Source organism: Electrona antarctica (genome assembly GCF_951216825.1).
Source record: "Electrona antarctica genome assembly, chromosome: 21".
Lineage (NCBI taxonomy): Eukaryota > Metazoa > Chordata > Actinopteri > Myctophiformes > Myctophidae > Electrona > Electrona antarctica.
Genome location: NC_136802.1, coordinates 21,815,451 through 21,829,601, shown reverse-complemented (window position 1 = coordinate 21,829,601; position 14,151 = coordinate 21,815,451). Strand labels below are relative to the sequence as shown.

The 14,151-nt window shown below is 43.4% G+C and overlaps 1 protein-coding gene across 8 annotated transcripts in view; it reads left to right on the top strand.

Moving 5' to 3' along the window:
• dysf (dysferlin, limb girdle muscular dystrophy 2B (autosomal recessive)) overlaps positions 1–14,151 on the top strand; it is a 115,512-nt gene that overhangs the window by 67,983 nt on the left and 33,378 nt on the right. For 7 of the 8 annotated variants that reach the window (XM_079490868.1, XM_079490867.1, XM_079490863.1 and 4 more), the window contains 2 exons: positions 7,148–7,207; positions 12,747–12,845. In XM_079490868.1, the coding sequence (XP_079346994.1) occupies positions 7,148–7,207; positions 12,747–12,845 (159 nt within the window). The remainder of the gene's footprint in view (positions 1–7,147; positions 7,208–12,746; positions 12,846–14,151) is intronic. The other variant, XM_079490866.1, reaches the window with a different exon arrangement.

Genomic DNA, 14,151 nt, shown 5'->3' with positions numbered 1-14,151 from the left:
GGTCACACTGTTAATTCTGTTATAGACGTGCTGAGGATTGGGTGTGTTACACAGACAGAAACTGACCAGATACGTCTGTGTATTTACCAGGTACATTGTGTTGTTATTTCATTGAAAACTGTGCGGTATGTTTATTGATTTGGTCAGTCTAACATGAGACATGCCCATGACGTGCTGAGGATTGGGTGTGTTACACAGACAGAAACTGACCAGATACGTCTGTGTATTTACCAGATTAAACTGCAGTGTCAACAAAGAGAGAAGTCGTCCGGAACTTCATTATTCCACAACACAACGCAGATCACACGTTACACATGCACTATGTGTACTATGTAAACGCTTCATTTCCATTTTCCAGCCATTCAGTTTTCTTTTCTTTTTTTTTATAAATTGGGGACTCCCCAAAATAATTTGGCGACCCCCCGAGGGGTCGCGACCCACGGGTTGAGAAACCCTGCTCTAGTCTAGGTTGTGATCTATTTGTCTATGTTGTTGTGTTTGACAGTGTTTCCCAAAAAAGGACATAGTGTCTGATTGGCTGCCATGCCTAGAGGGGTGTGTTCAAGCTACGTGCAACGCAACATTTCTTTGGGGAAACCCAGCCAATGGCTCTACCCGGCTGTGGGGGGAGAAGGTGTTAAAGCATTTGGACCTCCAAGAGGAGACAGTAGCCAGTAACATTGCAGGATTATTATTATTTTTTTAATCTGAAGTCGGCTTGTGTGGTACCTGGCCTTTCTACAGTCATGCAGGTGTGAAAGAGTAGAGATTAACTCTCGTCTCCACATCATGAAAGGAGACCAGACCCTCCTCATAATCCCCAAACACTTCCACTTTCTGGACCACCTCTCTTACGGGGAGGAGGACATCAGGGTCAGACTCAGCATTAGCCCCGTACTCATTTCCATTTCTTAACCGGATAGTCCAGTATATTGTTGGGGCTCAGTGTGATTGTTCCGTTCCTGTCGATGGACTCTCTGGCCACTCCTAAAAAAACACCAGTTGCTTTCTGCTTCTCTTCAACCACATCAATGAGCTCAGCCTGGCTTCTCTTGATACAGCTGATCAGATCAGTGAAGACCTGCACACTGTGTGTCTGCTATCCCTCTGTCTGCATCTTTCTTGTTGAGGTCTACTAAATGTTTGACCTCCTGAATCTTATCTTGTCTCTCTTGGATCATCTGCTGAATTTCAGCCTCTCTTCCCCAGCTCAGCCATTTTTCCTTCACATCCGTCCTCCAGAGATGGTCAGCCTTACGGAACAGCTCCAGAGGTCTGTCATGTTTCTTACACATGAAGTCTTCCAGGTTCTTTACAGGGTCGACTAGTTGGTGTTGCGTCAATGCTGTGGCTCTCTGATGAGGCTCCAGGTGAGTCTCACAGTAGGAGGTCAGACACACCAGGCACGACTTCAAGGCCTTCATCTGGGTCTCTGTACAGACATCACGGGAGACTCTAGTTTAGCAGGTTCTTGGTTCGTGCTGGAGGTTTTGCTCAGTATAATTCCGGTCTCTCATAAGGAATGTTTTTGTTACATAGTGGACACTGACACGCATGGGCGCTGTCCCAGTGTTGTGTGATACAGGTGTTGCAGTAGTTGTGTCCACATGGAGTGGTGGCTGGATCAGTGAACACATGATCCAGTCACTGATGTCAACCTGAACATGTTTAGCGTACTGATACTGTCATTTGCTATAATCATATGCATGCATGGAGGGCACTCAACCTTGATACGGCTGAACATTCCAAAACAAAAGTACAAAGCACATGGCCAGTAGGCAGTGAATTACTTCATGTGAATGAGGAAAATGAATTATCCCGTCTTTTTTTTCTACCTGTCATATTGTGATTGTATTAGCAATCTGCATATCATTGAGACATTACACTGACTGGGCTCAGTCAGTGTAATGTAATAACATGTCAGGTTAGGGCTCTCTCTCTCAATGTGACATTGTAGATCTGCAGTTTATGGTATGGTGAAGAGATTTGGTGTAGATTGTTAAAAAAAGAGCTCACCAAGTACAGAGAGCCAACTCAACTCTCTCTCGCTGTCTCTTCACCCATGAAGGACACCAGTGAGGTTGGAACAAGAGGGACATGGAAACTATTTTCCTATCCAAGTAATCCCTGTTCAAATCTCTCTGGTTACACACGCACGCACACACACGCGTGCATTGTTTGTATTGATACTGTGGTATTTGAGAGTGTTGTTATGACAGGGAATTGAGGACGCCAGGCGAAATTCAGCTGGGAGATCGGTTTACACCAGAAATCCGAGAGAGAGAGAGAGAGGGGGGAGTATGTGAAAAAGACTATTTTTAAGTGTAAAAGTGGAACCTTAGTTCAGTGGTTCTCAAACCCTTTTTTGTAGGCCTAAGGCATCCCTGAATTTAATTTATACTTGAAGTACTTTTATATATTTATGTCATATTATGCTATTTAAATGTGTAGTATAATCTTCCCCCTAAGATACAGTATGTGTCACAAGCTAGGAAAACCTGAGAGAATAGTGGTTTCCATTACAGAATGAAAATAACTTCATACTTGACATTTGACCACTTGAACCCCAGCATCCCTATTGTGGGGGGAACATTTTACCAAAAACGTTTTTTTTTGTTTGTTTGTTTTTGGTGAGGTTTGGTCTGTCTTACTAAGTACAGAGGGTTCCAGTGGGTAAACTGAAGTGATCAAAGTGTTCTGAGGCACCCCTGGACTTGCGTCACGGCACCCACTGTGAGAAGCACTGCCTAAAGCTACGTTCAGGACTGCATTTATATATTGGCCTCGGTTCATCCCATTTGTACCGCGCCAGGTCGCCCAATTCTCGTCTTTGCATTGACTTAGTTTGTAATCGTGCCGCTCTAACCATCCAAGTCTGAACGCACCCTTTAGAACAGTGTTTTCCAAACACTGTGACGGGGCACATTTGTGGGTCACAAGTAAAATAGCCTATCACTTTTTCGTTTTTTTTAATTATTTCAAAAGATTAAAACAAGAGAATCCTACACTAGAATCGGTGAAAATGGCCGATCCACAAACTCACAACGCGTCACATCACGATGCGTTGGGTGCTATTAGATGTGCTATTTTCACTAGTTCGGGTCCCCGGGGTAATTTCTCTTTTGGGCCTCGAGATCAGTGGTGACAGTGGCTTTGAGTTCTTGCAGGAGCTCCCAGAAATTACATTATGCGATGCCTCCCGGACGCGCCGCGGCCGAAAACGTTTTGGGCGCTGAAATGCATAGAAAACTGCATTTTGGCACAGCTATACCTAACCTATAAGACAGGTGCTTAGAAAGTACTTAAAAAAGTGCTATAAAATTCCTGATATATTATTACTATTATTATTATCATTATCATCATTATTACCTGAGCTTGGTGCTGGTCCGGGTCCTGCTGTCGGTTCTTCTTGCCATCTGTCTCACTCTGTGTCAAGCAACTCTGGTCTCTTGGTTGTTTTTACAACTTTGTCTTTAACGACATTATCAGCTTCTTCAACTCTTTCTTTTCTCTATGGCCAGTGACGTAATTGACGTAATGAAATCAATAAATCCCTTATGGCCACTGACGTAATTGACGTAATCGATTGATTCCCAATAATCGGGAGCTTATTGTCGCAAAATTTAGCATTTTTTAGCTAATTTGGCTAACGGCCGATGTAATCTTCCTAAAACCGGCCGAAAATCCGCGTGTGCACGGTCGATCGCTCACGCGCGTGATCGCGCATGCATCGCTGCGTAAAATGCGATGTTTTGGGCTTGATTAGAGCTTAATTTGACTTAGTTATGAAAATTACGATGATAGCTTAGCATTCCGGACATCTTTCATTGTGGCACACTAGCAAAGCTACTGCCGGATATTTTGATCCTAACCGGATGTGGTCATCGTTCACTCGCTCCTTTTGGTCAGAATCGGCAAAATGGTGACGTTACCGCCACCATCAGGACTGATTGTCCCAATACTATGGTCTTGCCCCGTCAGAATGAGATATAGTGTGTATATCGCGGATTTTTCTATTGGCATTAAAAAGACAAATTAAACATTTGAAAAATGCTGGCTGAAGAATCAATCCACTGTTAATTAGGCTTGGCCACAAGAGGGTTAAACAGCTGAGCTACTGTTGGTTGCATTGCCATTTTGCTTATATATTTTTTTTATTGCATTCTTCTGAGTGACTGCCTGTGACTTCTCAAAACAGTTGGCATTTACTAGTTTCTTGTTTTTTTTTCTTTTTCGTTCTGAACCATTCAGAACTAAGTATTACGCTGTCAGCCAGGTTGAGCCAACCAGAAACATGTTTTGAACGATGCTGGATTCGTTGTAGTAGAGATCATGCCTACTATATCCGGTCATTTGCACGCATAACTTAGGCAGATGAACGTCCGTTTGTATTTTGACAGCTCCGGTCCGCTCCGGGGGGTCAGGTATTAAAGGGTCGCTAGCTCCGATAGCTCCGGCCCACGTTCACCACTTCTGGAGATAAAAGGTTTGTGAACCACTTCTTTAGAATGGCTCAGTGTAACGTTTGTGAACCACTTCTTTAGAATGGCTCAGTGTAACGTTTGTGAACCACTTCTTTAGAATGGCTCAGTATAACGTTTGTGAACCACTTCTTTAGAATGGCTCAGTATAACGTTTGTGAACCACTTCTTTAGAATGGCTCAGTGTAACGTTTGTGAACCACTTCTTTAGAATGGCTCAGTATAACGTTTGTGAACCACTTCTTTAGAATGGCTCAGTGTAACGTTAGTGAACCACTTCTTTAGAATGGCTCAGTATAACGTTTGTGAACCACTTCTTTAGAATGGCTCAGTATAACGTGTGTGAACCACTTCTTTAGAATGGCTCAGTATAACGTGTGTGAACCACTTCTTTAGAATGGCTCAGTATAACGTTAGTGAACCACTTCTTTAGAATGGCTCAGTATAAGGCTCAATCCTCACACTCTCAGAGTTTCCTTGGCACTCTGCGTTGCCCTCCTCCAGCTCTCGCATACACAATGTTTTAACGCCGTTTCCACAGGCCTTGCATCAATACAACCATGCTATTAGCATGTCTCGGATTCTCCCCCATGGCTCGCACTAAATGTCTGCTGGCAGAGCCCGCTGACGTCACATGATGGTGTGTGTGTGTGTGTGTCACGCGCGCACGGCTGTGCGCATGTGAAATTTAAGTTAGGTTTTGAAGTATGTGTATACATTATGCCCTGACAATCATGTGAATTGCTTTGCCAACACATTAACTGTGTGTGTGTGTGGTGGTGGGGGTTGGGGCATTGTGTGAGCTGGTGATGCAGGCGTATGATGTCACCAGTCAGTGGATTTGTTGTGACAGTCTGTGTGTGTGTGTGTGTGTGTGTGTGTGTGTGTGTGTGTGTGTGTGTGTGTGTGTGTGTGTGTGTGTGTGTGTGTGTGTGTGTGTGTGTGTGTGTGTGTGTGTGTGTGTGTGTGTGTGTGTGTGTGTGTGTGTGTCCGTGTCCCCACCAGAGACGTACGTATACAATAGTCTTATTTCTACTATAACCACACAGAACTGTCAGCCAGATGGGAGATTGAGAGACAGAGAAAATAAAACTCTTACACATGCAGGTTCAAAGTGGTAGGATGGTAAGCGGAACGCAGTTGGAAACGTACGTGGGATCCATATTGGCTGGCATCCTTTACCATCTGCTACTCGGCCACGGCCGGACGGGGTGGTCAGAGCCGAGGTGTAGAGAGGCCGTCGTCGGTTTCGCCAATGTCTACATCAAATCAAACTGTATTTATATAACACATTTCCCAAGACCAAGGTCCAACCAATGGGCTGCACACACAGGGCAGGAAAAAGAGAACATTTAATTAAAACGAGAGAAAAAGCAAATTAATTGACCGTGACACAACAATAAAATGAAAACATATTACATACTCTGTGTGCAACAGATCAAAGGTAAGCCGTTATGGCCGGCCGGGCTAATGACACGGTCAAACGGCATTAACAGCTAGCAAGGAAAAATGTCAAAGAGCCCTTGAACAAGACACTTAGCCACTAACGGCTCTCTCAAGCGCTCATCCTCACCAGCTGAGCAGCCATCAACTGTGTGAAGCTGAAACATTAACAAAGGTCTAAACAAAGTTCTAAACCAAGTTGGTCTATAATGCATTATAAACATAACACATTCTAATCCACCTAAATTAGTGCATGTGTAATTACCGTTATAGCAGCCATTAATAATCATAATGCTTTATAACTATTAATAATCATAGTATATTTTAGGGCAAGTATTGTAATACATTGTAATTTTATAATGTAGTTTAATCACAGTGTGATTATTTGTCACTAGTTCTGGTTGTTTGCATTAAAAGGTACCCTGGCTAATACATTATATGCCTTAATACAGTATAATTCTTAATTTGGCCATAAGTCTTAGCCAGGGATCCTTTTAAGTGGAAAGAACACACCACAAACGGTAAGTTGTTGAGTTGTTAAATCCTTCCTGGCTGACAGGCACACATTTTTCCGACATTCATGTTTTTATGATTTGTTTAACACTCCATGAAAGCCGTTTCAGAATGGTTTAATTCTAGTTGTCATGTTGATGTTGTACAGTATGCGTTTTAACAACATTTTTGGGAGTGTTTTTGTCTAATGCAGGTAGTCTGTGCGTGTGTCTAACAGTGAAAATGTAATAATTAACGTTTCATTTGTATCTGTCTGTTTGTATTTGTCGTTGTCGGGCAGAAACCTTGTATCTCCATATTTCAACTGTTTGCCAAGCTTTGCTATTTTGGAAATATGTGTCCTTAATTCCATGCTCAAAAAAGGGACAGAAGGTTTTCCATGATCAAAAAAGGGACAGAAGGTTTTCCATGCTCAAAAAAGGGACAGAAGGTTGAAGCGTGAAAGTGGTTAAGGTACTGTATACGTCTGTGGGTTTTATACTTAACTAATGAAAAGAATGAACAAGAACTTGTGACATTGGATCCATTGGAACACATTCTTCCACCGTACTGTATTTCCCGAAATGTCATTTCTGCTCAACAACGACAATATTATGTTGAAAAGTGCCATGCTTTTTTATGTAGCATGTGTGACTTGTGTGTGGCTAACCCTAACCAGCTAACCTCAAAGTATGTCTGTATATATGTGTGTGTGTGTGTGTGTGTGTTAGTCTGCAGATGGAACCAGCTCTGCTATCATTAACCTCTCCACCACTCGTTCCAGTCTCGATGTAGGTATATAACAATCATCCACTGTTAACCCCCCTTTCATTTCCTGGCATGGTTTATTATACAGCAAGTAAAACCACACATTAGACACATTGGTGTCACAGAGAACAATGGGATTTACGTTCAAAATCACAAAGTTTCTGTTTAATTAAAGGTAGATTAAGTGATAATTATGGTCCAAACAGGAGTGCTTTGTTAAAAGGTTACATCTCTATATTTTGACAGTACTAGGGTGTTTGTTCAGTCACAGCTAGGGGTTTTCAGGAGGGTTGCCAATTTCACCCAATCAGGCGAGAGAGTATATCCTACTCATTTATCAGCTAATTTGCATAGTGTTCCAGTTCCAATTGTATCTGCCCATCTCTTTGTGTCATCAATTCCAATCTCGCTTGTTTGTCCTGTATCCTGACCTCTGTAGAGCAGTGGTTCTCAAACCTTTTCATGTCAAGGACCCCCAAATTGACACTCATTAGCCTGTGGACCCCCATTAGAAAATATATGCCAAGGACCCCCATAAGAGAAGATTTGTACGGCTCTTGCAGTGATTCTCAACCAGTTTAATTTTTGAAGACCCCAGGTTTGACCTGAATTAGGCTACGGTCCCCCATTTATGTATGTTATACATACATAAATGCATAATGTATCTCTGGGACCCCCAATTTATAATGTAAAATCAAAGTTAATTTAACTCTGAGAGTGTATGGGTCCATTTGGTTCCATTTGTACACTCTGAGTTACAGAGCCATACAGTAAGGGTCCTAACTATCATTTAGCTGGGGACCCCTAGGGGTCCCCGGACCCCACTTTGGGAACCACTGCTGTAGAGTACACAGGATACAGGATCCTGTATCCTCTATAGAGTTTCAGAGTTCAATTTAAACTCTGGACTTCACAGAGCAGATTGGGCGGGCCAGCATCTCGGAGGCCAGGGATTTTAAACCATGCCAGAAAAGTCACCTCCTACCATTACAATGATCTGCTGTCACTCTGGGAAACCACAACGCTGCTGTTATTGTCATTACCGATATCCAGTGGTGGATATTTGTACTTGAGAATACCACCATGTATAAATGCTCAAGTAACAGTTACAAAGTAAAAGTCCGGTAGGCCTATTCAAATTGTACTTGAATAAAAGTACAAGAGTATATTGGCCTCAAAATGTTCTTAGAGGACCAAAAGTAAAAGTACTCATTATGCAGAATGTCACATTTTGTAAGATTCCAAATAGAAAATCCTTTGAAAATAAATAGCCAAAGTGCCAAAGTGAAAATACCTCAAAATGGTACTTAAGCACAGTACTTAAGTAAATGTAATAAGTTACTTTACACCACTGATATCATATTGTGTCTGACTGTCTGTGCATCATCAAAGCACTCTTCAGCCTTTCAAAAAACACCTTCCATCTTTTGTTTCTCTCTCTGTTTTACTCGTCTCAACAACTGTCACTCTATTTTTCACATTTTAAGCTAAAGCACGTCTTCCATCTTCTTTATCCCTCCATACTTCCAAGACTGCAAAACTGTTCACATTGGCAACAGGTGATGGAGAAAAGCACCACGAGAGGTTTACTTTCAGTTCGATTCCATCGATGTGCATCCGGCATTGTCGAGCGTCTACACGCGAACACAATTGGCCCGTGTTCGGGGAGGGAAGCCGGGCAGGGATAATGCATAATGTATATTCCTACGGGCTGGGGCGGCACCTGTCAAAAGGGAGTCTTCGGCGGGAGGAGTAAGTACGAAGGCTCTATGTCCTCCCGGTGGGGGCTCCTCACTGGCAGGTGAGTCAGTAGGATACAACAGCATATGCAGTGACAACACACACACAAATGTGTGTTGGGAGAAATCGGTTGGCACAGTACAATTAATTGGTTTCTTTTCACATCCTTCAATGAAAATATTACAGCTCTCCTTTGTATAGAGAGAGGGAGAGGGAGAGAGGAAACATTGGTCTCACCACTTCTCTTTATTTATGCAGGTCAATTGGTCATATTAAGTTGACCTTTACCAGACTTTAAATGCAACCGCACGCACGCACCTACAGGTATACACACACACACACACACGCACGCGCACGCGTATACAGTACAGTCATAGTGCTCGCTGCAGAGGTGTTTGTTTTATTAAGAGGTGAGGTAGTGAAGACAGATGTCTGTCTGTCTGCCTGGCCATCTGTCTGCCTCTGGCCAAACACAACGGCACTAAACCAGAGGTTCTCAAAGGTAGGGTACCAGCTAGTGGGTCCCCAGCTAAATGTGTTAATGTAGCATCAAAATCCTTTTTAACAAAACATGACACAAAACATGTTCCGATGGGGGTCCGTGGCCAAATAGTACACATGGGGGTCCTTGGCGTGAAAATGTTTGAGAACCCCCTAAGCCTTAAACACCAACTTTTACCACATACATGAGAGAGAGATCTTACAGTGTAGATTGTATTGGGATCCCAGAGATAACCCATGTACACTCTCTGAGTTACAGCCCCGTAAAAGGGTTAATTTTGGACCGTTGGTGTTCCCCGGAACCCGATGTTGATAAGCAACGGTGTGGAGGGAAAGGAGGACAGGGCATAGTATACAGACCTTAGAACCAACAAAGTGTTATTGATCAGACCCTCTGGAAGCCATTGGAAAGTAACAAATGCCAGTGAGAACAGACGTCCAGGCAGGGTCCCAGCGAAAAGGCTGCAGTATGTCGGCTGTACCAGCCAGCCAGCCAGCCAGCCAGTGTGTTGGTTAGGTTGGCTTCCCCAGTGTTGGCTGCTATAATGATAGACTGCAAACCCCACACACACCCCCGGGGCAAACCACTGTGCGTGTGTGCTCGTGTGTGTAGTGTGTGCGCGTGTGTGCGCAGAGTCTGGAAAGCTGTACTAAAGGGCCCTAATCCATTTGAATGAGGAGTCACAGTTGGGTGAACACACACACGCCCAAGCACATGTAATACACTATATAACAAATACATGAAACGGCTGGCACACATATGTACCCTCGCTAGCGTGCACACACACACACACACACACACACACACACACACACACACACACACACACATGCGTTCTGGCGCCCCTGTCATCAATGGCTGGCATGGATTAATCACAGAGGGCACATTAACACACACCAGACTCTTTATGTGTGTGTCTGCATGTCTGAGCGGCCCTGTGTGTGTGTGTGTGTGTGTGTATGTGCGCATGTGTGTGCAGTGTGTGCACATGCCAGCCGATTCATGTTGTAGTTACTGTATATGCATGCGTCCGTGTGCACGTGCAGTGCACACAAAGTGCGTGTTTATGCGTACCAGCCGATTCGTGTTCTACTTATTGGACATGTGCTGGTATTTCCAGTCCACAGTGGAAACATGAGGGATTCCATAGTTTTATCATGGGGGTGTGTGTGTCTTGAGTGCATATACTGTGTGTGTGTGTGTGTATATCTATTTGAGTGTGTGCGTGATGTGTGTGTGTCTGATTCTAAATCTGTGGGAAGTAGGAGAAAGGTAATTCCACACCAAACCATGCCTGCACACACACACACACACAGGAAAAAGTTGTGCGCACGTCATGAGCGTGTTTGAAGCTCTGCTGTTCCTTCGAGTGTTGAAGGTTGCAGGGTGGAGACGGGGGGCGTGCGCGCGCGTGCACGCCTGTGTGTGTGTTTGATCTGTCCCACTGGTATTCTCTGTCTTTGTTTCCTTGTTGCGTCAGGGATGTCGTCAACGTGCTTGTGTGTGTGTGTGTGTGTGTGCGCGTGCGTGCGCGTACACACACACACACACACACACACACACACACACACGTACACAGAATAGTTGTTTCTGTGAGAAACCAGTCAAAACGTGTCTTTAAATAGTTCTCCACTAAGTTTGCCAGTGTGAACAGACTTTTATTGTGTTGGACCAGAAAAAGTCTCGTAAGTCTTTTGTGTGTGTGTGTGTGTGTGTGTGTGTGTGTGTGTGTGTGTGTGTGTGTGTGTGTGTGTGTGTGTGTGTGTGTGTGTGTGTGTGTGTGTGTGTGTGTGTGTGTGTGTGTGTGTGTGTGTGTGTGTGTGTGTGTGTGTGTGTGTGTGTGTGTGTGTGTGTGTGTGTGTGTGTGTGTGTGTGTGTGTGTGTGTGTGTGTGTGTGTGTGTGTGTGTGTGTGTGTGTGTGTGTGTGTGTGTGTGTGTGTGTGTGTGTGTGTGTGTGTGTGTGTGTGTGTGTGTGTGTACGCATGTGAGCAGTAGATTTTGAGACTAAATCAACTTCTTTGTATCTTTTATTCCCTCCAAGTTAAAGCTAGCCTGACACTCGGTCTGAATTTTCATTTCGTTTCACTTCAAGAACATATCTTTTTTTTAATGGGCGTGGCTAGCCATTCAGGTCTGGGGCCAGGCTAAGTTAAAGCTACAATCCGTAACCTGCATGTCCTGCCTCGGATTCAAAGTCGGGTCCATTATGTGTAGCCTACAGAAAGGCAGTCCCTCTTTTCAACCACTAGTGGTCTGAATGTCTTAATGCGCCAAGTACAACCTCCGCAGTTGTGCTAATTACATTGTATTACTACTGGATTGCACCTTTAAATGATTTCACGATGCTTCAAAGGTACATATCTGACGTGTGTTTTTGTTTTGATGCCTGCGTTAAGATGTTACAGTGGGTAAGTATATGGAAACTATGGGTCCCAACTAAGTAGAATTATTGTGCGTTAGATTGTAATGTGTATAATTTGTAGTGATGACGTAATGTTTCATTCAATGTGATTAAAATGGGGGACAGCTGTGCCTACAGTAATTCTGCTTCCAGAATTAGATGTGAAAAATGTATTAATAAATTAATTAAATGTGGGCTTTTCATATGGATTAGTACAAACCTTTATTTTATTTTATTAAATTGTCAATATAAGTAAATTAATAAATGATAACCTTTCCACAGTAGTAGCTTTTTCATATGTTTTGCATATTTAAAGGTAGGCTACAATTTCAGAAAATGTGTAATACAATAAATCATTGTCTTCGTGTAAGTAATAAACTGGGGAAGTTTCATGGTGATAACTATGAATTATATTTTCACCTATTCACCTATCACGTATAGGTCTACTGTAGGTGAAAATTACAAAATGTGTGATAAATATGAAAAAGCTACTCCTGGAGGGGTTATCATATATTAATTTATATTGATCCTATAAACAATTTAATATATACAGTAGGTATGGTTTTGCCCACTCAATTCATAATTAACGTTCCAATTTTGGAGCTCTGGCTCATGGACTAAAAACTGGTTCTGAACTGAACCGGTTCCCAACCGGTGGAAAAGGGCCAAAGTGAGGTCCCAGTGAGGGGTCGTTCTTATTGAGTGTTTATAAATGGAACCAAATGGACCTGTACAGGTCTGTAACTCTGAGAGTGTACAAATGGAACACACTCCGAGTTTATGGAGTATGGTGGGTCCTTGAAATGTAACATTTTGAGAACCAGTGATCTAGACGCCTAAACCAAGAGTCTATACGCTCAGAGCTGTGGTCACTTAGCCCGCCTCTGACCTTTGACCTCTGCATTACGCTGACCAACAGGAGGAGGATCTCATGGATTGGTGGAGCAAGTTCTATGCCTCGACCGGAGAGACGAACAAGTGTGGAAGCTATCTGGAGAAAGGCCTCGATACACTACAGGTGAGAGTGGGAGGGGATATCATTATCAACCATCCTTTACTTTCCAACCAAGGAAAATATCTATCTCCGGTCCTCTCCTCTGCTATAGTCTCTCTAGACAGGCATATCCACATGTTCTCAAATGCTCCGAATATGAGTAGAAAATGGGGTGATCCGGACTGAATGAGTCCTACGCGACACCACATTACTCGAAGCCTAGCTAGATGGCTGCTTTGTAGAAATGGAAATTCAAAACATATATTAAAGATATTTTTTAAATAACTGGGTAGAATTACAGACACTACAGCATTGGAAGATTGTAGACAAGACTACTCCTCTCCTCTCACACCCACTGACCTGACATTAGTTGTTTTTGATGACTCGTCCATGGTGAGTTTGGGATCCACCAGTTCACACACTGGAGGATATCTTCACGAAGAAAAGGCCACGATCCCTCGTTCGCTTTGTCGTCATAGTGACGCGATTACCTCAACCTTTTGCGCTCACCCCTGACGAAACCTTCCCGCCGCCCCACCAAAACGATCGTCCGCCTTTATCCCACTTCCCACTCCAATCTCCCAGCAGCCCGGCTGTTTATTTACAGACTATTACAATGTCTATCAGACCGTAGGAATTGTCCCTTCTGAACACAGAGGTCGTCCATTTTCGCGTGTCACCCGGGAGAATTATGCGATGATGTCAGCTTCTGTCAATGATTTTTGGGTTGAAAGCGCCATAGTTTCGCCTCCTTTTCCCACACACACTCATCACAGGAACCCACTAGTCACCCACACACTCTCATCACCCATACCCTATTGATCCTGACCTCTATGATCTCCTGTACCTTTGGGAGGACGGGGTGTCTCAGAACTGTGATGCCTGAAGGGAAATGAGTCATCATGTTGAACTTTCATCAGCGTCTTTCTTGGCTGACAATATTCTACATTCTACATCCCCTCAATTGCTGGATAGAGCAGGACGACATGCGCGCCATCCAAATACATGTATGCCATTGCTAAGGTGCTGAAAGCGACAGTCCAAACTGATTTCTGCACACTATCTACGCATGGGATAAGGGCCTCACACAAAGCACGAGAACTATAAAATATGTGGTTCTATCTCGAATGGATTTTGGCATCCACACCACAACTATAAAGACAACTATAGCTGTGGACGATATCGTCGGGACCACTTTCAACGTGATTTTATGAACAAACACAAACCATAATAACTGCCATTTTTCGTGACAGCGTTCTTTGATATGAAAGAGAGGGTTTTTACTTAAACTTAGACCTTTTTAGTTTCTTTGACTACACAGCCATTTGAC